Consider the following 27,121-nt stretch of genomic DNA (forward strand, 5'->3'; position numbering starts at 1 on the left):
CTTTTTGTTCGTTCCCCACTAGGAAAGGGGGGGCCTATGCATGTCTCCTGCGCCGGAGAAAGGGTTAAACACTTATTTCTGTATTTTTGCCTTGAGTGTAGGTGTAAGTTTTGTAAATTTTCACAAAATGCCTGCAATTCTCTATGTAGGTGTTGGTGTATACGTTTGGTTGTCAGTTCGTATGTGCTCGCAATTGGTGGGCGTTGGAATGAAGCTGTGTGGGTTCTCCGCTCTTGTGCGGCATTATATTTACATTTTTTCTGCATCATTGTTCATTCTCATCGCTTTGAGAGTTGTTGCCGAGAGTACTAAAAAAGGCAGTTAAGGTAAATTAAGAACAATACAATTGTTTAAGGCAAGACACCCACACATATACACACAAGAAAAAACAATTATATCACCCCCACACAAACACACACGGAAACACAATTACACACTCACACACACGAGACAAATACACAAGAAAGGCGTTTTGTGTGGGCGTAATACTGGTTACAAACTGAATGTCAAAATGCAACAACAACAACAACATCAACAATGAAAAAGAACAACAAGTGCAAAGGAAATGCCACAAGACAATTGTCAAGTGTCGGTGTGTATTTTGCATTTAAACAATCACAATCAAATTCAAAAGGATTTTTGAGAAATTTCCAAAAACAAAAATTGAAAATTTAAATATATAGACAATCAAACTTTGAATATATCGCTTATAGGATTTTATGCTACAATACATTGACAATTTGTGTTAATGTTATTACAAATTAACTTTGTGTACATTTTGGATTAGGTGACAGGAAACATGACACCCTTATTTCCAACTTGTAATTAAATTAATTAAAGAGTAGCCTCTAAAAATATTTTAATTATAAATTACTGGGAATAGCAATGTTCCGTCAGTCCTAAATTTTTATAACCACCACCAGGATAAAACTTGGCTTATAGCTAAATCGTATATTCTCTAAATTCATCAATTTGAAATCTCGCTTAAGTTGAAGCTATACGAAAATGTTTACCTGCATTGAGTTTTATCGGAGGAGATAAACTATCCACTAAGAATCCGGAATATCAAATTAGAGCTGGTGTCATGGTAAATGGGGGTGCCTCAACATACCGAATATCGGGAGATACCGTTATTCGGGAGATATGAGACAAATTAGACATCCAATGAACTTTTTATACCCTGGCTACAGTGGGTATCTATCATTTGATACGCGTCTCATCGAAATAACGGGTTTAGACCCAGGGTCTCTTTGGACCAAATCCGTTCCAAGACATTTGGAGTCGATCTAGAGCTCTCCGTCAGTCTGTCTGTGTGGTGTCAGGTGCGGAGGATAACTCTCGAAAGGATTATCCGATTTTGTTCAAACTTAGTGCATCATAAAATTATTGTCAAACTTAGATTGTTGCTCGATCGTTCCACTCCTTTTGGTACCTCTACCACAAAAGTTAAATATTCTCAAAAAAAAAAAAAATTATAATAATAATAATAATTTACCTCATAAAAAGAGAAGAGATCAATCGATTTTGTACAAACTTTAGAAATCGATATATTTTTTTCCAGTGCTATGTCAAGCGCGAAAATGGCCCATTTATTTAGTACGTCCCACACAAGGGGTCAAAAGTTAGAATAATTATAAATTTTATAAAATATGAAGCAGACTCCGATTGAGTTCAAATTTCACACCTGCAATGGGTCGAAATTTTGAATAATTATATAAAATGCGAAATAAGCATCAGATTCTCTTCACATTTCATGTATCCTAATATTTTTGCTAACACAAGTTCCGTTGTGAAAATGATAGGCCTCGAACTACCCCTTCTGTTACATCTTCCACAATGGTACACAATTTGAAATACTTATATTTCTCATGATTCTAATCTGATTTCCTTCAAATTTTTCAAATCCACATACAGGGTGAGATAAAAAAACTGCAACAATGTCAAACACAATACTTTTTGCATTTTTTATTGAAAGAAAGCAAAACATGTCGGAAATAGCATAAAATTTTAAAATTAGTTTAGATTTGTGGGAATTGGTTGCCTTTGGCACGAATTATGGCCTTCAAACGGCCAATAAAACAAATACACGCTGCCCGAATGTTACTCTGCGGTATTTTGGGCCATTCCCGGCGAAACGCTTACTTAAGGTAATCGACACCTTGTTATTTTTTAGTGCCAAACTTGCTTTCCAAAATACTCCAGACACAATAGTCCAACGGATTGGTATCTGGAGATTTTGGTGGCCATTGTGAGCTGGAAATGAAGCGAGGAACATCATTTTGTAAATATTCTTGGGTGGCGCGTGCTGAGTGCGTTGGTACTGATTGCTGTTGGAATCCAAGGTCTGCTGCCAAAATGTTCACATGTCCAAGGCTTTAATACACCCTCCAGAATATTTTCTCGATAATATTCGGAATTTGTTCTGATGTCACGGTCGATTAATACGAGCGGCGAGGGACCATCGGCTGTTATGGCGGCTCACACCATCACCATGGCCGCCGCTTGAGTTCTGGTGGCCAACCGAAGTTGCACATTTTCAGCTGACCTCTTTGGAAATAAACACGATCATTTTGTTTGCTAACAAACTGCTGGACAACGAATGTTTCCTCGTCGGAGAAAACCAAATTCAGCAGTTCACCACTTTCGGCCATGCGAAGCAACTCTTTTGCTCTTTTGAGTCTATTTTCTTTCTTCTGCGTTGTAAGTTCTTGCACTTTTTGGAATTTCAATGGCATTACCCCGAGCTCATGTTTCAATATTTGGCGAATGGAATACTGCGATATGTTCAGCGCACGGGCCATTTTTCGGCCACTGCGACGCGGGTTTCGATCAAGTCGCTTCTTTACTTTTCAAACCATTTCTGCTGATGTTGCTGTTTTCATCTGTCCACTACCAGTATCACGGTAACGAGCGATGGTACGAGATACCAAAAGATTTATTCACGTTTAAATGCTGGAGTGCTCTAACAATGGCAACTTGTGGTTTTGCAGCCAAATATAAAGAAATCACACTATCACGCCTAAACTCCATCACGAATAACTTTTTTTCTGAAAAATTCTCAACAAAATGCTTTTGCACGCTTGTTAACAGTATAATGAGCTGTCACTTGAATAATTTTAACAGCTGTCATACGAGTGACTTGTTGGTTGCAGTTTTTTCATCTCACCCTGTGTATAAAGAGATGTAGCCCATTTTCCATAGCAAACATCCATGGACTCGATCACCTCACTTCAATACGTACACATTCAGATTATTGATTATGTAGGTGTAACAACAAAAACATGTTTCATTGAGTAGTTACACCTCACATCTATTGCTACGTAACCTATCTTAAGACATTTTGTTTCAATTTAGCCATGTCAGAGAGCTATTCCGAACTTCTGGATAGTAAATGCGTTAAATTGAAATATTGAGACAAGAATTTACACATTTTCACATATTTTTAAAACAATTACGAATAAATAGCACATATACTTCTGGGACCTGGTATATAGTCAAATTGACCAAAAACATCTAAATATAATAAATTTAGTTCTATATCTTGTTACAAGAATAACAACATCTTTGGAATTCGGTTATTTCGTTATTCAAACTCCTCAATAAATGTGACACAGTTGTGGCGCCCAATACATCATAAAGAAAATATATTTTCAATATTTCATTATATTATAAACAAGTTTTTTTTGAAGATGAACATTTTTATACCCTGCATCATATTTCGAATATATATCTAACATTAGAATAAAAATCTTATGGTTAGTAATATTCATCAGTCTATGGGTGGAAATCAATATAGCGTCCACACTACTTACAAAATTAGACTCATAAGTTATTATTATGTCTAAGAGGATTTGTATTACTGTTCGCTGCAATGTTCTGTCTTCTGAAGAATTCAAACAAAATTTTTAAATATTTTATTTTCAATTTATTTTCATAATTTTATGACATCTATAAACAATATTTTCCGATATTAGTGGCAGATTTTTTAATTTAATTACCTGTAATTCGGGGTTATGTTTCTTTAAGGATTTTAATACTAACTACCCGTTTTTTAGTTTAAAGCCTCTTGTATAAAACGACCAAAGGAAAAATCATTATATTCGTAGCGATCAGCAAATATTGTAAAACTGCCAGTGTTTGTTCTAAAACATTACTCTATGCAAAGATATTAATACGAAGTTATTAGCAATATAATAGCAATCAAGTTGTAATATAAATGAAAATTTATGAGTGAAAATTTAAAAAATTAAAAAAAAAATGATTCAAAACGCATCAGGATTACCAATTACGATGATAATGAATAATTGGATGACCAAGAATGCCACAATTTTTAACGTTACTTGTAGTTGAGTACAATAATTCATTTTTACTTCGTTTAATTTTACTAAAAATATATTTTGTTCAAATAAAAAAAATCTTATTTAAAAAGTTATTTAAACAATGATTAAGATATTAATTTAAGCCCACTCTTAACATTTTTTCCTTCCAGAGCACTATCACGTAAACTTAAACCTCATTTAGTTGCCGACACCGTTAAACAGTATATCAGTCGAGCACAGCGGCCAGCCAAAGGATCACAAGAGCAGCAGCCTAACATGGAGTTTTTACGTGGTGTTTATGCGTTTATGCAAGTGAGTAGATCATCGGTGAGTGTCGCTAAAGCCATTTTAACAACTGTACTAATCCATGTATTTCTTCTTTATACCTTTTTTTGTGTTGGTTGTTGTGTATCCTTTGAATGAATTTTGGATTCTCTATACCAAAAAAAAAAAAAATCAAAAAAAACCATACCAAAAATTTACTGCTTATTTTATGCCAAATACAAAACAAAACAAAAAACTCCCGAGTAATGCAACAATTTACCCTTCCTCCCATAAATGAGTTTTAAATCACAATTCTATTTCTCTACAATTATTTATAAAAAAACACAAAATTTAACAAAAACAAAAAAAATATTATTATTATTATGATTTTTTCAATCTTTGAAAAAAAATTAAATTTAAAATTCAAATGTTATTATTGCAAAACCAAAACCAAAAAAATGTTAAACATTTAAATGAGTTTGTTCAAAAGCGAATCGAAACTCGTACTACAGCCACCAATAACATGCAATAATCTAACTACAACTACATCTACTATTTTCTACTAATACTACTACAACAAAAAATATATTTTTATTATTACTTAGAATAAGTCATCATACATTCAGTCAACATAATGTGTTTCTATTTACTTTGTTGTTTATTTGATTTTGATTTTTTTTTTTTTTTTCAAATTTTTATTATTATAATGTTATAATGTAAATAACATAACATATTTACATAATCATAGTTATGTGTGTGATAATAATACAATAACAAAAAAGAAAAATAAACTTCGTTTCTATTAGGACAGCATCTGATCATAGAGAAATTTTGAATATTTATCATAATGATTTTAAAGAAAAATAATTTTAAACTGGTGAATAGAGGATTTTTAATGTGATTGTATAACTTTGGTTCAGTAGGACGATGTTATGGAAAATTTTTTTCACAAACAATTCCAATGGTTAATACCCCTCTGTTTTTTTCTTCTAGTTCTGTTAATTCGAAAATTACGCTATAATTAAAATTTCTTTAAAACTAACAGATGGCCTAATTTTTTTTTAAATTTTTGGAAGTAATTATTTCCAATGGAATAAAAAATATAGATATTTTATGTAAAAAAATCGAATTTGAAGCGGTATAAAAAATATTATGAGTCCAGAAGGCATAGACCGACTATAATAAATTACAATATCCTTATTTCTTTCGTAAAATGAAAGATAACTCTTCGGCATTAGACCCCTGTCGGTCCGATTAATAATTCCATCTAATTTTTTGTCAAGTTCGACGAAGAACAAATCTGGTCTACTTCTTCTGGCATACATCCCAAAAACGGTTTATCTTAAAAAAAAATTATATCTCATATAAAGCAAAATCGCATTACGATTTGATTAAAATATATTTTGTCATCAATTTCTAAGATGAAGAACATCTCTCTCTTTCTCTCTGATACATCCCCTTTGTATGCCTCATGAAGATCATGCGTGCGATATTTGATTATTTCTTACGATATCTTCCCAACATACGGTCATAAATTTGAAGGAAATCAAAAAACTCATACAATGACCCGATCTAGAATGTGGTTCATACTTCACAAATTCAATAAGACTTTGATTCAGTGTGCCAAAACCGACCTCATAAACGACAAAAAAAAAAAAATTTTGACCCATCATAATTACGTACTAACATGTGTAAGCCTATTATGATGTTCAAACAGCCTGGCATTTAATATTTGTATCATACATGTTGTCCTCTCTATGGTGTCTCCAGCAATATGAGTAAAATTTTTAAAAACATTCATCATGTTTTAAGAGGCTAATGGGGTCTCAATTTGCATATTTTGGCACTTATGGGAAGTCAGAAGCGGCGCTAAGTTAACCCGCATAATATCATTGTTTCTTGTATCTCTCTTTGAAAACTTTCAAGAAATCTCATTAAAGGTAATGAGAGTTTTGATTATGTTCGGGCTAGGGTTGCACATTCGAGTCATCTTTATCAGACTTCTACTCCGGAGTCGAATCCGGCTTGACTCCGGCTTGACTCCTAACACAAATTCCTATTTCTGCTAGGAAAGACTGTTTTTACATCTACCCCTTGATTTGAAGAACCTTCATTATATCAAAACAATAAATAAGGTCAAAAGTCGGGCGGCGCCGTCTATACGACACCCTATAAGAGAGCTACCGTTCACAAATAAGCGTTTAATATTGGGAATTTATGTAAAGTATATATCATACCAACCATGAACGTCTTTTGAATGCGTATTACGGCTATAGAGCAATTATAATATGGAATCAGCGACCATAAGAGGTATATTCAATTTTGAATCCATTTCCACCAAATGTAACGGAGGCACTTGTACCTCTTGCGACAAATAACTTTGCTATAGAGTGCATGACATAACTTCAAGAAAGTTTATATTAAAACATATATATTAGAGCACTATATATTGGAACCGAAATGATATACACGTATGTATGAAAACTATAGCTATATCTGATTCAAAATTCGCAAAATTTGAAGCACTTTCTTCTAGTCTAAATTCGGTCGGATGTGTCGAAATACATTCTATTTGGATGAATAGTACAAAGGCACAAAGACATAATACCCTGAACTACAGTGTGGCGTAAGGTTCGCAAATGTTTAAATCTTGGACCTACAGTCAAGATATCTTGCTTGGAAATGTTCTATTCAGTAAAATTTTAAAACTAAAAACTTCAAAACGTGGATTAATATTAAAACGATTTCAAAGGCTAGTTTTATCAAAATTCTAAAATCAGGATACACTATCATATGACATCGATTTTAAGTTAGGATATTTTCACATGGGCTGGATTATATCCTTTTGGATAGCAAATTTGATTGGAAAATGCATTTGAGTCCTTAGACAAACTTTAAAGCGGTAGGTTCCATAAAATGGTGCTACGTTAAATTGTGGACCTTTAGTGAACAATCTTCATTGGAAAAAACCTACCAATTAAAAATCAAAAATATCTGTAGCTCTCTGAAATAAACGGAATTCTGAAAATCAGGAGGCACCGATGCAGCCCAATTTCAATTCTAATCTTCCCAGAAAATACAAATATTTGAGCCAAATTTCAAAGCTCTATATAAAAGTAAAGTCGACTCTCTTTAGATTCCAAAATGATTTCTATAAATGGGTAACACTGATTAGGGAAAACAAAGGGATAAAAAAACAAGTAAAAAGGCAGTTAGTTCGGAAATAATTTGGAAATTTTCAACAAAAAAAAAAAAAAAATAAAAACTGAATCCGTTAATAAAAATCTGTTCTGTTAAAATCTTTATACCGAATATAGCGAGTTACCGTTATTTTGGAGTCTATACGTTGGCTTGAACTGGGATATGCAATTTCCTTTCATAGGCTAAGGTTCCCAGGTCAAATACAATATTTAAAACAATTTCGGAGAATAATGTCGCTATAATCATAAAAATACCGAATATGGGGAGAAACGGATATATGGAAGCTAAAAGAAGACCTGTATAGACAATTTTCTGTCACAGATTGCAGCCCATTTTCAAAGTCCTGCAGACGGAACACACATTTAAGTCAAATTTTATCAGCCTACTTCAATTCGTTCGGAAGCTAAAGTGGTTTTCACATCCAGATAGACGGAAGGTCACTGTTAAATCGACATAGAATTTATGCTGATCTAGAATGTACTCTACTATCTACTTTGTTGGGCAAAAAATGTATATTTCGAGGTGTTACAAACGGCATGACAACTTTAATACCCTCCATACTATGGCGGACTCCGGAAAAATTGACGGTATCCTGCTCCCATGCCTCAGCCCTGGTTTGAGCTATGTGGTTTGTCTTAGGCGGTATCTATAATACGCACTTTTTTCGAAAACGGTGGTTATGACCACAATATGTCTTGATGGGAGCAACACATTAATACGATCGGTGACTTTTTACGTTTGGCATTATTTTTAAGCCAGGAATTATTTGATTGACAACATGTTTTAATCGTCTTCAACTGTACTTGTACCTCTATAACATATTCTTTGAAGAAGTCCCTTTTTAATGACCAGCAACAGAGTTTTTTAGAAGAGGTCGGGCTAACTCATCTACCTTTTCATTTCAAACAAGAGTTCTATGGGCGAAGATCCATGTGAGAATAATTTTTTAAGATTTCATAATTTTACTTTACAAGCTTTGGTAATGTTATATAAGTTAATGGTAGGTGATCCTGCTGACTGTCAGAAAATCGCAAATCAAATACCATTCAAAAATCGCAAATCAAATACCATTCAAGTATAGTTTCGAAAAAGGTTCAGACTAGAAACAATTCATTCCACATTTTCTGAATTGTAAGAGATGACTTGACTTGACTTGACTAACAGCCTTACCGACAAATGTATATCCTCAGTCTATGTTCTATTACAAGTCAGATATAAATATTTCCAGGTTTGGACTATATCGAACACTTCCTCCACTTTCAATGAAATATGAGTATATTTATTAGAATGTGTTGAATTGGATGGTGACGCACCGGAAAGAGTGGACCCTTTTTGGAGATGTACCTCTGTATTGTTACCTTAGTTCCACCCAAAATTTCAAAAATTCTGAATACCGTCGTTCCACAACCAAAGTTATACGAAAACCAATAAAATTCACATATTTTCTTTCACCAGAATTATTCATATATATAATTTTGTATGTAAAACCAAAAAAAGTGAAGCATCTCATTTCAAAACTGAGCGAGTGAGCGAGCGAACGAACTGTGATATTCGATAACAAAACCAAACAATAACAAAAAACGAAAATCTATATCTACAAAATAGCAAACGACAATTAATTTGAAAATGCTAAATGCAAATCAAATGGACAATCATAAAAAAAACATTTCAGAAAAAAAAGGATATCATCAAAACATCGTCAAAGTAACATCGAATTGAATATCCTAAACCCCCACCCCACCCACTTACTAAACTCATCGCAAAAAAAGGACTCATTAGTGTAGAATGCATTCAACGAAACCAAAAAAAGAAAACAAATTCGCCAACAGATCCAAAAAAAAAAATCTGTAGCTCAAAACACACAATTGTTTCATAACGTCCTTACTGTCCGTCCTTTAACTCTTTCTACTTTAGTTTTTCTTTCAAGCAATACCGAAGTGTTGAAATATTCTCTTCATATTCATTGTCTTTTATTTCGTCTTGTTCTTTTTTTTTTTTTTTTTGGTCTTCTTGTAAACAAAGCATTTTGAGGGAAAATGCAAAGGAAAATAAACGAAAATTAATATGCAAACATTAATCATACAGTGTTAAAAAATAATAAGAGGAAAACCAAAACACAGACACACACATACACAAAAGCTAACAACACACAAATACATAAACAAATCGTAATAACCGGAATCCGGGTAAAAAGCACCTAAATACCCAAAAACAACCAACAGAAAACCAAATTAACAGAAATTACCACAAAATAGAATAGCAAATTTAATTAAATATTCAACAACAGGAAAAATGGATTTACCTATCCTTTTTTTCGTCCAAGGGAGGTTATTTTTTCTTCTTTTTAGGAAAAAAATAATTCTTTGGCTTACTCTTACCTCTAACTTCTCTTCGAAAAAAAAAACACACACAACACTGAAAAAATATGGAGGAAGAAATATTATTTATACAACAAATACATACAAACAAACATACTTATTTATGTTTACCACATAATGAAAAACGAAAATCTCGCCGAAAATCTCATGTTGCCACAACTCATTAATGAATCTCGTATTCTTGTAGTTATTTTTCATTTCGTTTTATGTCCTAAAATATGTTGTTTTTCCGTCCTTCCTTCTTCATTTGTTTGTTTTTTTTTCTCCTTTTCACTGTCGTCGTTTATTTGTTAACAAGACTTCTTCCATGAGATGGCATAATAATATTTGTAGGATTTACTTTTGTGGTTATTTTTTGTTTTCCCATTTTTTTCTTTTTGTCTTACCTTTCCATCCAACAACACACACTTCATTATTTGTGTACATTTTCTAACTCCAGTGCGAAGAAACTCATTCTCAGTTTTCTTATTACGGTCATTGCTATGCGTTTTCCTCGTCTTCGTTTCTTTTTTTTTTTTCAATTTGGTTTGAATGGATTTACTTTTGTGTTGAACGCATAAATTTTCTACCATATTTTTTTTCTTGTTTTGCCATTTTCCTTCATTTGGTTAAGGTATTGTTTTTTAGCTGTTTGTGTTGGGTTTTCTGGTTTAAATCCGTTTCCGCTTTTTTAATTTAACTTTAGCTCAAGCTAAACAAAGCATATTTTAGGGTTTTTTTTTTTTTGTTAAGGAAATGAATATTTTCCTACAGACATATCCAACCAGGTAGCTAAATTAGAAAATGAAATATTTTTGAAAGGAGAAAGCAGAAGGAATTTTTAGAACAGCACAGGTAAAGGTATTTGAACTTTTTTCTTGAGATTTTATTACCATGTAGCATTTTAAAGTCAATTTTATATATCTTTCCAAAAAGAAATACAACTTAGAATTCTTCTTCTATTATTTAGCATCTCCAGCAGCATAAGAATTTCATGATTGCCGCCGATGGACCATTAATCTAAAGTACAAAAATGATAGATTTTAAAGAGAGATATATCAATACAATATTAGACATAAACCCACAATTCTAGCATTCAGTAATTGCTCGCAGCTTTTTCACCAAAACGGTGAGAGCTACAGGCCATGTTTGCTAAGGCCGAATATATGGGGTAAATTGTAATTCATATTGCCCCACAAAAGCTGAGACATACATTTCATCATAAAGTCTCCTTACCAAATAATGAGTTAATTCAGTAATCTTTTGTAGACATAAACATTGATTTTCACATAATTTGGTATCGTTATATGAGATCTATATGAAAACTTGGACATACATTGAAAATTCCCATTGAGAAATCAAGCATTTTTAAAAACAAATCCGTGGGAAAATTTGATGAAGAGCCCGCAAAAACTGGCCGTACCGTTATTTGGGTTATACTTGAACTTGGATCGATTTTTATTCCTGTTGTACTGAGTTGGCGTCTGTATTGTTATATTGTCATACCAAAACTTGGAGTTGTAAGGACGATTTATTAATAGGTTAAAATATATTCAGAACTCTTTAAAACCATAGTCAATTGTACTGGGATACATAGTGGAACCCTAAAAATTACCTAACGTTGAATTATTTGAATCCTCTGCCAAAACGATGGCCAATTTTGGACAAAATCTCACAGAACTGCTATTCCAAGAAAGAAAAAATTAAACTACAAATTTCGTTGTGAAATGTTCCTTCAATCTAAAAAAATATAACATCAAGTGGTAGCGTTATATGGAGGCCATATCAAAATGATTGTCAACAATTGCTACATTTTAGATCTCTGTCTCAACTCCTTTGGATAATGTTGCGATTCCTACAACAGATGGAAAAATAGAAATATGCACGCTATTAAAAACTCCATACCCTATACAGGGTGAGATAAAAAAAACTTCAACGAAGTCAAACGCCATAATTTTTAAATTTTTTTAAACATTCTTTAAATGAAACCAAAAATTTCGGAAATAGCATGGAATTTAAAATATGTTTAGATTTGTTCGAATTGGTCACCTTTGGCTGTCCTAATGTTGCTCTGCGGTATTTTGACACATTCCCGGCGAAGCGCTTGCTTGAGGTGATCGACACTTGCTTTCCAAAATACCTTAGACACAATAGTCCAACGGATTGATATCGGGAGATTTTGGTGGCCATTGTGCGCGTGCTGTTGGAATATCTAAAGTCTGCGGCCAAAATGTTTGCGTGATCAAGGCTTTAATACACCCTCCACAATATGTTTGCGATAATATTCGGCATTTATTCTGTTGAAACAGTCGATTAATACTAGCGTAGAGCGACCGTCGGCTATTATGGCGGCCCACACCATCACCATGGCCGGCGCTTGAGTTCTGGTGGCCAACCGAAGGTGCACATTTTCAGCTGACCTCTTTGGCAAGTAAACACGATCAATATGTTTGTTCACAAACTGCTCGACAAAGAATGTTTTCTCATCGGAGAAAAAAACCTGCAGTTCACTTTCGGTCAAGGTTACTGTCGCAGTATAAGTTTTTGCACGTTTTGGATTTCAATTAGCCCGAGCCATTTTTCAATATTTGCGATTTTTCCAATAATGGAATATTGCGATATTTTCACCTCACGAGCCATTTTTCAGCCACTGTGATGAGGGGTTTGATCAAGTAGCTTTTTTATTTTTCGAACCATTTCTTCTGATGTGGGTGTTTTCTTCCGTCCCCTTCATTGACGTCGGGCTACGCTACCAGTTTCACGGTAACGAGCGATGGTACAAGACACAAAAGACTTATTCACATTTAAATGCTGGAGTGCTCTACCGATAGCCACTTGTGGTTTTCCAGTCAAATATAAAGAAATTGAATTCCATCACGAATAACTTTTTTCTGGAAAATTCTCACCAAAATGCTTTTGTGCTGTCGGGCGAGTGGCAGCTGTCTGAAGTTGGTTCCAGTTTTTTTCATCTCACCCTGTATATGTGTCAATATTACAGCTGGTGTGATTATGGTTGACCTACTCTGTCCAGTACCTAACCAGCGGTTTGAAAAATCATAAATCACATATTTTGTATTAATGTAGGTCAACACCGAAAAAATTCAATATTGATCCACTCCCAAATATTTCTACCAACATTAGGTCCATTGTAAATATGGATTATATCGGAAGCAGTTTCGAAAGAAATACACATTTTTTTCTTCAAATTGAAAATACCAGTGGTTCGGTTGGATACTGCAGTTAAAGTGGATAGAGCCGTTTAATGGGACTCAAGGAAAACAGAAACTTGTAGGTACAGATTTCTATCACAAGGATGTTTAACTATTGCAAGTCTTAAATATTTACGGTTCCTCAAAATACCAAATATCGATTAGTTCTTTTATATGAAAACCGTGGAATAATATAGACAAATTTCAGATACCGGTTGTAGAATCTATTATGAAATGAAAAATCCGTGAGAACATGTGGCTTAAATCGCTAAAATACTGAATATCCAAAGGTACCCTTTCATGGGGGAAATACGAATCTCATTCTCAATTCCAACCATCCTAGACACAGTATAAACTATTGTGACAAATTTCAAAACGTCACATGATGTGATCTGTAGCATGATTTCAACAGACATCGACTGTCATCAACGGATATTGACTTAGAATATATGCTGATCATAAAGATACATACTTTGTATTCAATATACCATCCATTCCGTTGTGGAGTATATAAAAATCAAATAATTCATGGAAAGTGAGGAGAGTACTTAGAATGTAATATATGTTTCAGATTTTGTTGAGGAGCACAATGTAGACCAACTCCTTTTTGAACCTCCCCCCACAAAGCCAACGTTTTGGTTATCATGAACGTCGAAAACTTTGCATACACCCAAATACCTATGGACAAAAACATATGAACATTACTCAGTCTTCAGTCTTTTGATTGTCCTGCCGCTTCAATCTTTCGCAAGACATCGCAAAAAGTTGCTGATTTGTTCAATATAGCACATTTCGGTCCCGGTCGACATTGTAGATGTTTACCAGTTTTTATTGTATTTTGATAATAGGTTCTCTATAGGTATAAGGAAAAATTCCTTGTCAAGTTTAGCCGGTGTAATAATTATGATTATGAAGGATATACGGTCGGATATATGTTTCGTTTTGAACCCCACATATGTTCGGACCAAATTGAATATATCTCGCAGCTGCTTTCGATTTCTAAAGGAATTGTGATACGGTAAATTTTCCTGGGAGATAATCGCAAAACAATTATCTCATTCTTAGTTTAAAGATTAGAAAGTAATTCCTCAATTCCATACTCATCAAAAAAAAAAAAAAAAAAAAAAAAAAAACGTCCACATAGGGTTGGATATGTCTCTGGAATATCATATTTAAGTCCATATACGATATCAGAAATAAGGCAAACTAAATATTAAATTACTTTGAGATTTAACTTTTGTCCGTACGATTGAAATCAGTCGAAAGTTTGAAATTCGTAGATATCATAGTCCCTTCTAAAAGTAAAATAAACATTTTTTTAAAAGAAAGTTGTTTAATTATCCTTAAAAGGTCTGGCTGAGCCATACAGCAGGAGAAAATTTAATAAAGCTTTCTCTAAGGAATGAAATTCATCTCTCAGTTGCGTACCTTTCTGCTAATCATTTGGATGCTGCGCTTATTGATTATATTTCCTTTTCCTAAAATTAAATGAGTTTTACCCCACATAATTTAATTTAATTTTGAATTTATTTCTCTGTCTTCCCTTTCTTCTTCTTTTTTTTTTTTTTTTTTTTTGTTTATGTATCCTTAAATCTTGTCAAATGGCTTTTGTGGTTTAGGGAAAAAACGGTATACTGTATTTTTTATTTTACAAGTTTTGAAAAAAAAAACAAACTCGTCAGGTTACAAACCCCACACAACTACAATTGTAGAAAACAAAGAAAAAAAAAACCATCCAACACTTTTAGGTGTGACAACAACACCAACAAACAGTTGAACACAAAGAAAAAACACACAACTCGAACGCAACAGCGAATACTCCCAAAGATATAATAAATGAATGTAGAAAAAAGAAACATCCAGTTACAGGGACTCGAAGCGAAACGAATAAAATAAATAATGAAAGTGTTAATTTCGAAATGTATACAAGCACTACGTGCTTAATTTCCTTTCCTTCAATTTCCTCGCCAATTAAGTTTCCCCTCCTCCAAAACCGACAACTACAACAACACCACCATCATTTGATTTAAGATTCCTTTCATGTTCATCCTTCGTTTTCTTCGTTCATTTATATTATTTCACTTTTATGTTTATACGCTATTTCTTTCGTATTGTCCTTTGTCGGTCCAGTAAGAATCTTCATTTGTATTTACTTGCTTCTTAATTATTACTCATCTATCTATGTATCTGTCTGTCGTTTACGTTCGTGGTGTGAGTGTCGTACGCGTAAGCTGTGTATTATACATTGTTAATGATTTCAAGTGTCCTTTGTTCAGTCTTTTCCGACTGTCAGTCTGTCTCTGTGTCTCTCTGTCGATCTGTCTTTTGATTTATAGAATTTCTGTTTTAGTCTTTGTTTTCTTGTCTATTTTGTTGTTAGGTTGTATCGTATTGTGTTTTGTGTTGCGTTTTGTGTATATTAAATGCATTTTAGTTCTTTGTTAATTAATTGTTCATCCATATTTTTGTGCGATAATTTATTTACTATTTTTTTTTTCAAATCAATAATGATTTGTTATCCTTTGTTTACTGGTCTACAAACTTACATAGATATGATATGATTGTCGTATAATAAATTGATTGTATTCGAAGATGGTTTATTTGTGAATGTGAAGTGGTGAAAAATACTTAAATGTTGTCAAGAGCAGGGTAAATACATATATACATGATATTTAATTATTCTAAGTAATTTTTGGATATAGTGTACAAAATAATGTTTAAAAAATTAATATTAAAGAATTTCGTACTAGATATTGTACCATTGGTGTTGTACAATTGGTTATACCTAGAACTCTTTATTAGTGTTTCGTTTTTAAAGATATATGTTAGGGTACTGAAAAAAGTAGAAATACAACGGCATGAACCAACTCAATCTCTAACTCCTGCTAAGGGTAGAAATATTAAAGAATTCAAGTGTTAAAATAGTATGAAAAATTATAAATGGTACTAAATAATATAAGAAAAAAACATCAAGTTCGGCCGGGCCGAACTTTTAATACCCTCCACCTTGGTAAAGGAAACAATAGAACCCACTGTGACCCACAAATACCAATTTTTAGACATATTCGTGGGAAAATGTGGCAAAAATCATCATTATATGGGGGCTATACCAAATCGTGGACTAATACATGCAATGTTCCATTACCGGAGCTAGAACCCATTATGACCAACAAATACCAATTTTTAGACAAAAAAAATGTGGCAAAAATCATCAAAATACCGAATATCGGGAGGTATCGGTATATGGGGGCTATACCAAAGCGTGGACCCATACATACAATATTTCGCCACACAAACTAGGACCAATTATGACCAACAAATAACAATTTTTATACAAATCCGTGAAAAAAAATGTGGCAACAATCATCAAAATACCGAATATCCGGAGGTACCGTTGTATGGGGACTATACCAAAACGTGGACCGATATACCTCATTTTCAATACCAACCAACCTAACCACAATACAAATTGTTCTGCTAAATTTTGACGCTCTACGTCCAATAATGTGGGCTGTATCGTGATTTCAACAGACGGACAGACAGACGGCCAGACAGGCAAACAGACGGACATCGTTAAATTGACTTAGAATTTTATGCTGCTTACCTTTCCAAGGTGGAGGGTATAAAAAAGCATTGGTATTGAGATATGATCTCTAAATGGTACCAAAATTATATGAAAAGTTCAACAAGGATACAAAAATTAAAAAGTGATTTTTTTATAGCTTTAGGAGTTTAAAAAAAAAATTAGTCCAATATCTTTCCAACATTTCGGCCGCTATCTCTCGGATAAATGATTCAATATTGCCTTCCAAACCATCAATTACTGCGGGATAGACATGAGTTTTAACAAAGCCACACAAATAGGCGTTAAATCGCACGATAAAAACTATAACGTGAAATAAAATTGTCACCGAACTCCGAGCATGTCGGTAACTCCATTTTCACTCCCGGATCGAAATTTTTATATACTTCACCAATGGGTAAAGACAAAATTTTTATATAAAAGTATCTGAATTCAAGCGTGTTCCACTTTAAAATACATATACCAGTAAGGCCATTTGGATAATGCAGTTAAATATTCTTGGGTGGTGCGTGCTGAGTGCGATGGTGCTGAGTCCTGTTGGAATGTCCAAAGTCTGCGGCCAAAATGTTTGCTTGCCTAAGGCTTTAATACACCCTTCAAAATATTTTCGCGTTAATATTCGGTCTACACGGTCCATTAATAAGTGAGGAGCGGCCATCGGTTGTTATGGCGGTCCACACCATCACCATGACCGGCGCTTGATTTCTGGTGACCAACCGAAGATGCACATTTTCAACTGACCTTTCGGTTGTTTACAAACTGCTGGACAACGAATGTTTTCTCATCGGAGGAAACCAAATTCGGCAGTTGACCACTTTCGGACAAGCAAAGCAACTCTTCAGCTCTTTTGAGTCTATTTTCTTCCAGTTGCGGTGTAAGTTCTTGCACTTTTTGGAATTTCAATGGCTTTACCCTGAGCTCATTTTTCAATATTTGCCTAATGGAATATTGCGATATGTTGAGCTCGCTTCTTAATTTTTCGAGCCATTTCTGCAGATGTTGTTGTTTTCTTCCATCCACTTCCTTGACGTCGGGTTAAGCTACCAGTATCACAGTAAAGAGCAATGATACGAGACACAAAAGATTTATTCATATTTAAATGCTGGAGTGCTTTAAGCATAGCCACTTATGATTTTCCAGCCAAATATTCGTGAATTCGATATCGAATAACTTTTTTTCTGGAAAATTCTCATCAAAATGCTTCTGTACGCTTGTAAACAATATAATAAGCTGTCACTGGAATAATTTTAACAGCTGTCGAGCGAGTGGCTCGGAAATGACAGCAGTCTGAAATTTGTAGCAGTTTTTTCATCTCATCCTGTATAAGGATACCTCCCGAATTTACTTGATAAGGGCGTTTATGTGGGATTTAGACTTCTGAAATATTCTCTCCCCTATTTAGATTTATTTGCGATGGCTATTTTAAAAAATCCGATACATGAGTATTCTATTTTTTAATCTTCTTTCATCAACTACTGAATGTTTTTCTGTTGCCAAGTGCAATTGGACGTTATAGCAAGGCGAATATTGTTCAATTAAGATTCAAGTTTCTTGATCAGAGACCCATAATGTCAGAATAACTTCTTTGAGAAAACGTTCCATATGGTTCCGATTTTTGAAATTAGTCAGGTTTTAAAAGAAAAAAAAATACATTTTTTTGATAATGCGATCTTCAATATAGGGAACAAAACACCGAGTGTAGCCTTGGTCGTGTGGATCGTAGCGCCGTTCTTTTTAAATCAAATGTTGCAAATATTCTCCTTTTCAATTTTTCGTGCTTTTCTTCTTCAAAATTCGTACAAAATTTTCATCCAAATTCTGTAACATTTTCATGATTTTCAAAGTAAAGTCGCAATATTTCCTAGCATTGACCAGACGTATCCACAGCCATATTCATTCACCGGAAGGATAAAATGAATCATCATTTAAATCAGGCAAAATGCACCCTTGTTAAAAAAAATGTTATACGATGGGCCCTGTAAAATTCGAAGGTTCAATCCAATATGCTTTAAAATCAAGGGGTCAACATATTTACCAATTTTTAAAATTTTTAAAAAGTTTTGCCTATTTTGAAGGTCTTGCTGGGATTGTCGAACCGAGTGGGCTACAATTTAAAGATTTTCTAAAAATAACTAAGTACTTTATTCTACCACCAAACCCCTTCCCTTGCCCATGGATGTTGGTATCTTTAAGGATCTATAAATGAACCGAATGTCAATTTCAATTCCAACGGACAACAAGATCCCATTCTTCATATGTCTTTGATATATTCCTTTAATTACTAATTTCAATTACTTAATGCCAACCATTTACTTCTTAACACTTAGCCAATCTATTTCAATTAATTTTAAAATAAACCAATTTGATGCGAGGACTTTTGCTGCATAATCTCCTAGGATATCACATTAAATAGCAATTGACATTTCAAAGTGTTTTTCACCATTTCACCAATTGCATTTTTTGTTTGTAAATTTTCTTTAAATTCACATTGACACGACTAATTGTTTCGTTTTATTTATTTATTCGAAAATATTATTTTTCCAATTATACATTTACAGATATCTTTGTAAATTTATGTATGATTTCGTTTGTTAACCACAAATAATACAACAACAAGAAACAACAAAAAAACCCCTATCCATGTCCAGAAAAGTCCTGTCCTGTTATAGCAAAACAAAAGGGAAATAACAAAACCAACAACAAAAACAATGCCCAAAAAACAATTTACAACAACAATTTTCAATTATTTCAATTAAACAATATACCAAATAAAGCAAAATATATTGCTTTTATAGAGTGGAATTTAGTACTTCATAAATCTACATATTCGTGTGTGTGTATATGTATAAAATACAAGCAAAGATACAGCACACACTACATGTATACAAACCTATACTTATTAATATACACACAAACGTACACAAATATATACATGAGAAGCAGCAATAATAACCTGCAAAAAAAAAAAGAAATATGAAACAAGACAACACCACCAACAACAGCAGAAATTATTGCTCAGGTTTGTTTTTAGGTAAATAAAACAAACCAAATTAAAAAATGAATATTTAATGATTGCAAAACTTCAGCAACACTTGTACATTCATTCAACAAACAATAACACACACACACATATTTACACAAACACTTTTTTCCAACTGTACATACAAACAGAATTACTTTTATATAATTTTGTTGGGATAACAAAAAAAAAAAAAAAAAAAAACAAGCGATCCGCCTACTGCTACAACTACTACTGCGAAACAAAGCTCTTTAAGTGAGTGCCTTGGTAGTGTGGGATCATGCTGCACATATTTACATACACACAAATATACAAATGTTAATAATGCAAAATAATAATAATAATAATGTTGGGGGAAATGTATAAATAAAAAATTCCTCTTCTCTTTTGTATACATCGACAAGGTTTACAATTACACCTACACCAATTTTAAAGTAAAACAAAGTTTTAAACTAAACTAATACATACACAATTATACAAAATAGTGTAGTGTCTTTTTTGGAAAATTTAAAACAGGATACGAATTAAGATATATTACGATACCACACTTATGAGACATGAATATGCTGGAAAGTGAATCAATTACAGTGAGAAAACAACCAACCCAATTTAGTTTTACATTTGAGAAGTTTATCAAAAATCTTCTATAACTTTGCAACATCAAAAATAGTAGTTCAATTGAAATTTCACATTTTCCAATATGAAATAAACTTTATACATTTGAATACATTCGTAATGCCTTCTAATACTGAAACTATTATATTCTATACCCAACGTCAGCCAGTGTTGGCTTAAAATCGTGAACCAAGCAGGATTCCTCATAAAATGATACTACACCATAGATGCACAAAATACAACTCGCGCTTGTGTGTGTGTGAGAAACACGTATAAAATAATTCTCTTCTTGTTTTTGGAGTTTTGTAACAAGAAACTTGCTTTATTTTAATAAAATTATTAAAAACATTAAATATAATACCAACATATTCATATTTTTCCTATAAAAGCTATCTATGAGTTGCTTTCTTAATGTTAACTGAACAAAAATGCGTGCGTCCCCCGCCCATTTTTGCATTTGTTGAGATCTCATCAACGTCTGAGATCACCGCAAACGTACTGCTTTGTGCATCTATGTACTACACCATGTAATTTTATACACCAGTTCCTAAACGTATGAGTGATTTCATAAATTTCATATATTTAAAATCGCTCATACGCAGAGTCTTCACACAAACCACCGAAGCGTACGGAATTAGTTAGATTGACACAAAATCGGTCAGGAAAATGAAAATTCTTTCAAATACTAGTCCGCATAAAGTAAGAAACAGACAGTGACTCGTTTCGGGTACATCGGCTTTTTAATGTATGCGTGCGGGGTTTCAGTGCCCCAAATGCGACAATTTAGCTGGTTTACATACTGGCGGTGCTTTTCTTCTTCAAAATTCGTACCAAATTTTTACAAAAATTCTGCAACATTTTCATGATTTTCAAAATAATTTCGCAATATTTCCCAGCATTGACCAAACGTATTCACAGCCATATTCATTCAGCGGAAGGATAAAATTAATCATACTTCAAATCAGGCATAATGGTTCAGAAGCGATTTTACTGGTCAATTTGTTTTTTTACGGATTTCATAATTAATATACCTTAAGTCCCACATTTTACTAGACAAAATTTTGTAACTTTTGGGCGGATAGACATATTTACATAATGGGACAAATAACTTCTAATGTTTTCCTTACAATTTATATTATATTGTTCAGGTATCTAAGCTGAACAATGAGAGTTTTAATTGTTTTTATTATATCCCCAGTCGTATATTTTCACTCGAAAATGTCTGTCTCTCGAATTGAGTATCCGATTTGGTCCAAACTTCATACATAGTAATATGTTAAGCAAATTTAGATATAGTTCAGAATCCACTCCTTCCGGTTCCTCTTATATTTACGACCCATCAGGGTTTAATGGAATTCTTGTTTTTTACACAAGGGCTATGGTACATTTCAACCTCTAAATATTTTCCAATAACCACCTAAATTGGTAGATTTCTACCCTGTTCAAAACTATTATCCCATTCAAAATTCGATTGTCGATTGATCCACAATTGTGATCTGTTGAGCTACTTCGAAATGGTTTTCAGGCTTCTATTCTATACCCTAACCCTAAATTCTTGCAAAATTTCCTGAAGATCGGGCCAAAATTGCGATTGCGTTTGGACTGACACGCTTAGCTAGATCGACTCAGTTTGGCGAAATAGGAATATAATATGACAAGAACGAGGCGTTATAAACATGTTTTGCCCAATCAAACATATAAAACGCACAACCCTTATAATACCTACAAAACAAACTGTTTTTAAGGGATAAAGAGTATTAAAAACAAAACCCGGACATTTACATAAGGTTCAATGCATTTACTATCGAATTTTTTAAAGGAATTTTAAATTGGTGATTTCAAAAAATTTGAAATTTGACCATGCATATATAATTCGGAACTAGCAACGGTGCCACGAAGAAAACTGGATTTGGTCGAAAAAGAGCGGGCCAAACGCTTGTGGTCGAACGTGAATTTTTAGCTTACAATTTTTTTTGGTCGTATGGGGTATCATACATTGTGAAATATTTCTGAAGAAATGTACAGTATATAACAAGTAACAAAGCTATAAGTTCGGCAGGGCCAAACTTTGAATACCCACTACCACTTGGAACGAATTTGACAATTTTCAATTTTTTTTGCTAATACCGAATGTAGCCGTTATATTAGGGCCTATACGACCTGCATCATCAAAATACCAAATATGTACTATTATTAGACGTTTATCCCAAAACGTGGACCTTTTCAATTTTCTGTCATAGGCTGTACTATCCATTATCAACTTCAAATACCAAATTTGAAGCAATTCTAATGAATCATAAAAATACCAAATATTGTGAGGTACCTTTATATCTGGCCCATTCTGTTAAGGTTGTAATACCCATTACGAATATCAAATACCAAATTTGAAGCAATTCCGGTGCATAATGTCGCTAAAATTATCAAAATACCGAATATCGGAAGGTACCGCCATAAGGGGGCTATACTAAAATGTAGACCTACATGGCCCATTTTCAATACCAAAAGTCCTGCAGACATTTCCTTTCGGAAGCAAGAGTGATTTCCACAGAGGGACGGACATCGCTAAATCTTGCTCCAGACTGAAAATCGAATAGATGCATTTCTGGATCATTGTTATCAGGCCGAAATTATGGTTTGGTGAGGCACTATAGCTTTCTCGAAACCGATTTTAGCCATAATTTTGAAGGTTTTATTTAAAGCTGAAGTTAGATATATGATCCAACATTCATCTTTATCGGGTAAACGTAGAGGTGTTAATTCGTCCTTTATATAAAATCGAGGGGAATAGTTAATGGAAGATACACAAAGACCAGATAAGGGAAAAGGATAATTTGATATATATTTTTTTTTACAACGTAAGCCTTTTTTGATACCATAACTTTTTACTTAACGTGCTTCAACCAGAGACTCAAGAATGAACATCTAAGAGAGAAGTAAGCAGATAAAGCTATTATCATCCAATCGTATTTATAGAGTCCTTAAACTAAAACTTCTTTGTATAAATGTTTTTTTTTATAGAAAGTTATTCTTGTAAAATCTGTGGAATTTTTAAATTCTATATTTAAATGGGTTAATTTCACTGTATGGAAAATGTTAAAATTTTGAAAATTACCAAATTTATTTTTAATATTGAAATAGTATTAATACAACAAATAAAATTTTATTTTTGCAAAAATTAAAAAAAAAATCTCGCTGTAATTGATTACTTCCGCTAAATCTGTCTCCACAATACGTTTTAGGGTTATTTGATGTGTTACACTTGGAAACAGGATTCCAAATATGTATACGTGTTTTGCGAGCATGTAAACTCGATCTACCTAACACATGTGCTCCAATTGAAGATATGAAATTAACATTAATTTTATTTCCCCAAACCAACCACAAACTATTTAAAACTAAACCTGGCAATTACCTTAGGTATACCTCCTGAGTGACCTCTCACCCAAAACAAATGCCAAAATTTTCTTTACCTTTCCGAACTTTCAGAACTCTTTAGAAATTTTATATGTTGTATTATTGTTATTTGGTTTTAATTTTTATAAAAATGATGAAAAAACACACAAGTTAATGGAATTTAAACCTCACCTAAGACATATATAAGTAAAGTGCAAACAGAAATTTAATAAAAGTAAATTTTACAAAATCTTTTTCTTGGGTATAAAAACAAACCAAAACACGCCCCCTTCTCATCAACAAAACAAAATCGTAACAAAATACCAACAAAGGTGGACTATCAACAAGGCTTTGAAAGTATAACAACAACAGCTGAGGTTACAACACCCCTAACAGAGGCTAACGCGACAACAATAACAACAACTGGTGGACAGACCACAGAAATACCAACAACCATTCGTGGCTCTTCAACGGTCATAGGTAAAAAACAAAACCAAGAAACATCGCTTAGTCTGAAGACAACAGCAAGTAATGGTTTAGAGGAAAACCCCAAACGTAGTATTGCCAAGAAAAGTTTAAAGCAAATCAAAGAAACTCCCGAAGAAGAACAATCACAAAAGCAACAACAACACCAACAGGAACAATTACAACAATTCCAACATAAAATGTTAAACAAACGTAAACATCAAAGGCAACATCAATAGAAAAAACCGAAAAACAACCAGTTTAAATGTTAGCGAAAACAAGGCGCAGAAGAAGACGAAAAAAATCCGAAAACAATAAACTGAAAGATATTCTCTAAGATCAGAAATCGGAAATCAAATACTATGTGATAGTTACAAGAAAAAAAACTAAGTATATAAGCAATACAACACAAATCAAATCAAAGTCCTTAAATCAAATTTACATTTTGTCTCATCACCGAATAGAAGACAATTAAGGATAGTTGCACCATAAAGAAAGAGTAAACCGTAATCAAACCCTTCCTCTTCCCCCCGAGAGCAAATTACTATAGAAAACAGGGAAAATACAGAGTGAGATATTTACAAAAACAAGAATAAAAAAAACGCCCACAATTAAAAAAGGGGGTTTAAACTGGACACAAAGCAAGTGTCGGAAAAATTGTTCTTTAAGCGTTTTCACAGACGCCAAGGAAAACTGGAAGCAACAACACCAAAAATACCAGAAAAAAAAAACAAAACTACTTTACTTTTATAAATATTTATGTACAAAGGAAGAAAAAAGTAAGAGTAGTATAAGAAGAGAAAAAATCGAAAACCAGTATTTTGTTGCATATACACGATATACACACATACACCTATATATTACTAGCTGAACAAATCAAAAGCAGACTGTACATATTTAAAAAAAAAAAAATAAACAAGAAAACGCATTCAAACCAATCCTGTAATATATATTCAAATAAAAAACACAAACGAATATTCTTCAAGTAACTAAAAAACTCGAAACTACAAAACGCAACTAAAGCAACCAGCAAAGCAAACTCCAAAAGCAACCAGAAAATATAAAAAAATCATCAACTATATATACACACATACATATATATTTAAAAGAAAAAAAAACAAAGAAAAACAAACAGAGAGAGAATTATATATACATACCTATATATACAGAGAGGAAGTCGAAGAAGAAGAAGCAAAAGATATATATAATAAAAATTCAGTCAGCCGTGCCTTTTTACAAAATTTTATCGTGCTTTTTGTATATTTTGTAAATCATCAAAAAACATCAACGTCATCGTCTACCAAGAGCGAACAATCGAACGAACAAACATAACCAACCAAAACACCCACATACTTGTTGTTGTCTTCGTTGTCGTCATCGTCATCATACTGCGTTTAAAGCAATACCAACAAACCCCGCAATAAGCCTAACTCCAAAAACCAAAACAAAAAAGCAACGCCAAAACAATCCCCGGAAATTCATTGAACTGCAAAGTGGTTTCTACTTCTCCTCGGTACTTTCTCATCAACTCGTCTACCAATCAACCAACAAACCAACCAACCCCCCCACGCCCACGACTGTGTTTTGTTTGTGTGTGCATTCCGTGATTCGGCCACACCATAAACACACACACAAAAACACATTTTTCGTACGCATATTAGAAGAAAATGGTAATTAATTGAAAAACTTTTCTTTCTACTTCTGTATTTCGTTTTAGTGTCATTATCGTATTTCGTTATTATTTTTTTAGTTTTTCTTTCGCATTCATATTTGTTTTTTTCCATTTTTTAAATATCTAATTACACTTCACTCATTCACTCCATGTGAACTTTGTCTACTACTATTTTCTCAACATTTCTTCTATCAAATTCATAATATTTGTTAATATCTTGTCGTCTTAGTAATATCTCATTAGCAGAGTAACAAACAAAAACAACACATATTTTTTTATTTGGAATGAATTTTAATTACAATAACCAATTTAATTTAAGATTTTATTTTATTTTTGAAAATTGGCAAATTGTAGCAAAATTATTTACTTACCGAAATTAGGTTTAGAGAATGTTTAGGTGGGGAAAAAATGCTAAACACTGTTTTAAATAACTTTAATGATTAACCTTTATTGGGGCGTATGAGTAATTAATTAACGTAACGTGTTTAAAAAGTATACGTCAAGTGGAACTACATGATGTGAAAATGAAATGTTAGTTATAAGGGTACAGTTTAGTTGAACATATTTCCTTGTTATATTAATTTCACAAAAGGAATTTTTCTGTGTTTGACTCACAAAATTTTGATAACATATTATCGCTTTTCGTTAGAAAATTTATTTCAATTCCTATTTTGAACTCATGGAAATGCTAGTTTTCATAAACTTATATGTGTGTATTTATATGAATTCGCGTTTACTGACATATTCATGAGTTTGTTCAAAAGGTAATGTTATGTTAATGGGGTAATATTTGCTCAAAATTATTTGGTTACAAATCAAACACGTGTCACAAAACTGGCACTCTGGGGAACCCCATTCTCTTTAGAAAATGAAGAACATTTGATGGTTTAAAGTATTTATAAAAAATTCTTTAACTCTTAGAACCCTTCTCTGTCATTAATTAATATATGTTTTTAATATAAAACTACATACCCATTTGGAAGATATTTTTGACTCCTTTCTAGTTATCCTTCATAAAAAGCTA

At 32.9% G+C, this 27,121-nt stretch overlaps 1 protein-coding gene across 1 annotated transcript in view; it reads left to right on the top strand.

Moving 5' to 3' along the window:
• The window catches only part of LOC101897882 (innexin shaking-B), a 703,106-nt gene that overhangs the window by 565,069 nt on the left and 110,916 nt on the right, over positions 1–27,121 (top strand). Inside the window, exons 4-5 of the mRNA XM_059120861.1 lie at positions 4,490–4,646; positions 24,293–26,095. Coding sequence (XP_058976844.1) covers positions 26,093–26,095 — 3 coding nt within the window. The 5' untranslated portion in view covers positions 4,490–4,646; positions 24,293–26,092. The remainder of the gene's footprint in view (positions 1–4,489; positions 4,647–24,292; positions 26,096–27,121) is intronic.

This window comes from Musca domestica, unplaced genomic scaffold (assembly GCF_030504385.1).
Source record: "Musca domestica strain aabys unplaced genomic scaffold, Musca_domestica.polishedcontigs.V.1.1 18, whole genome shotgun sequence".
Classification (NCBI taxonomy): Eukaryota; Metazoa; Arthropoda; class Insecta; order Diptera; family Muscidae; genus Musca; species Musca domestica.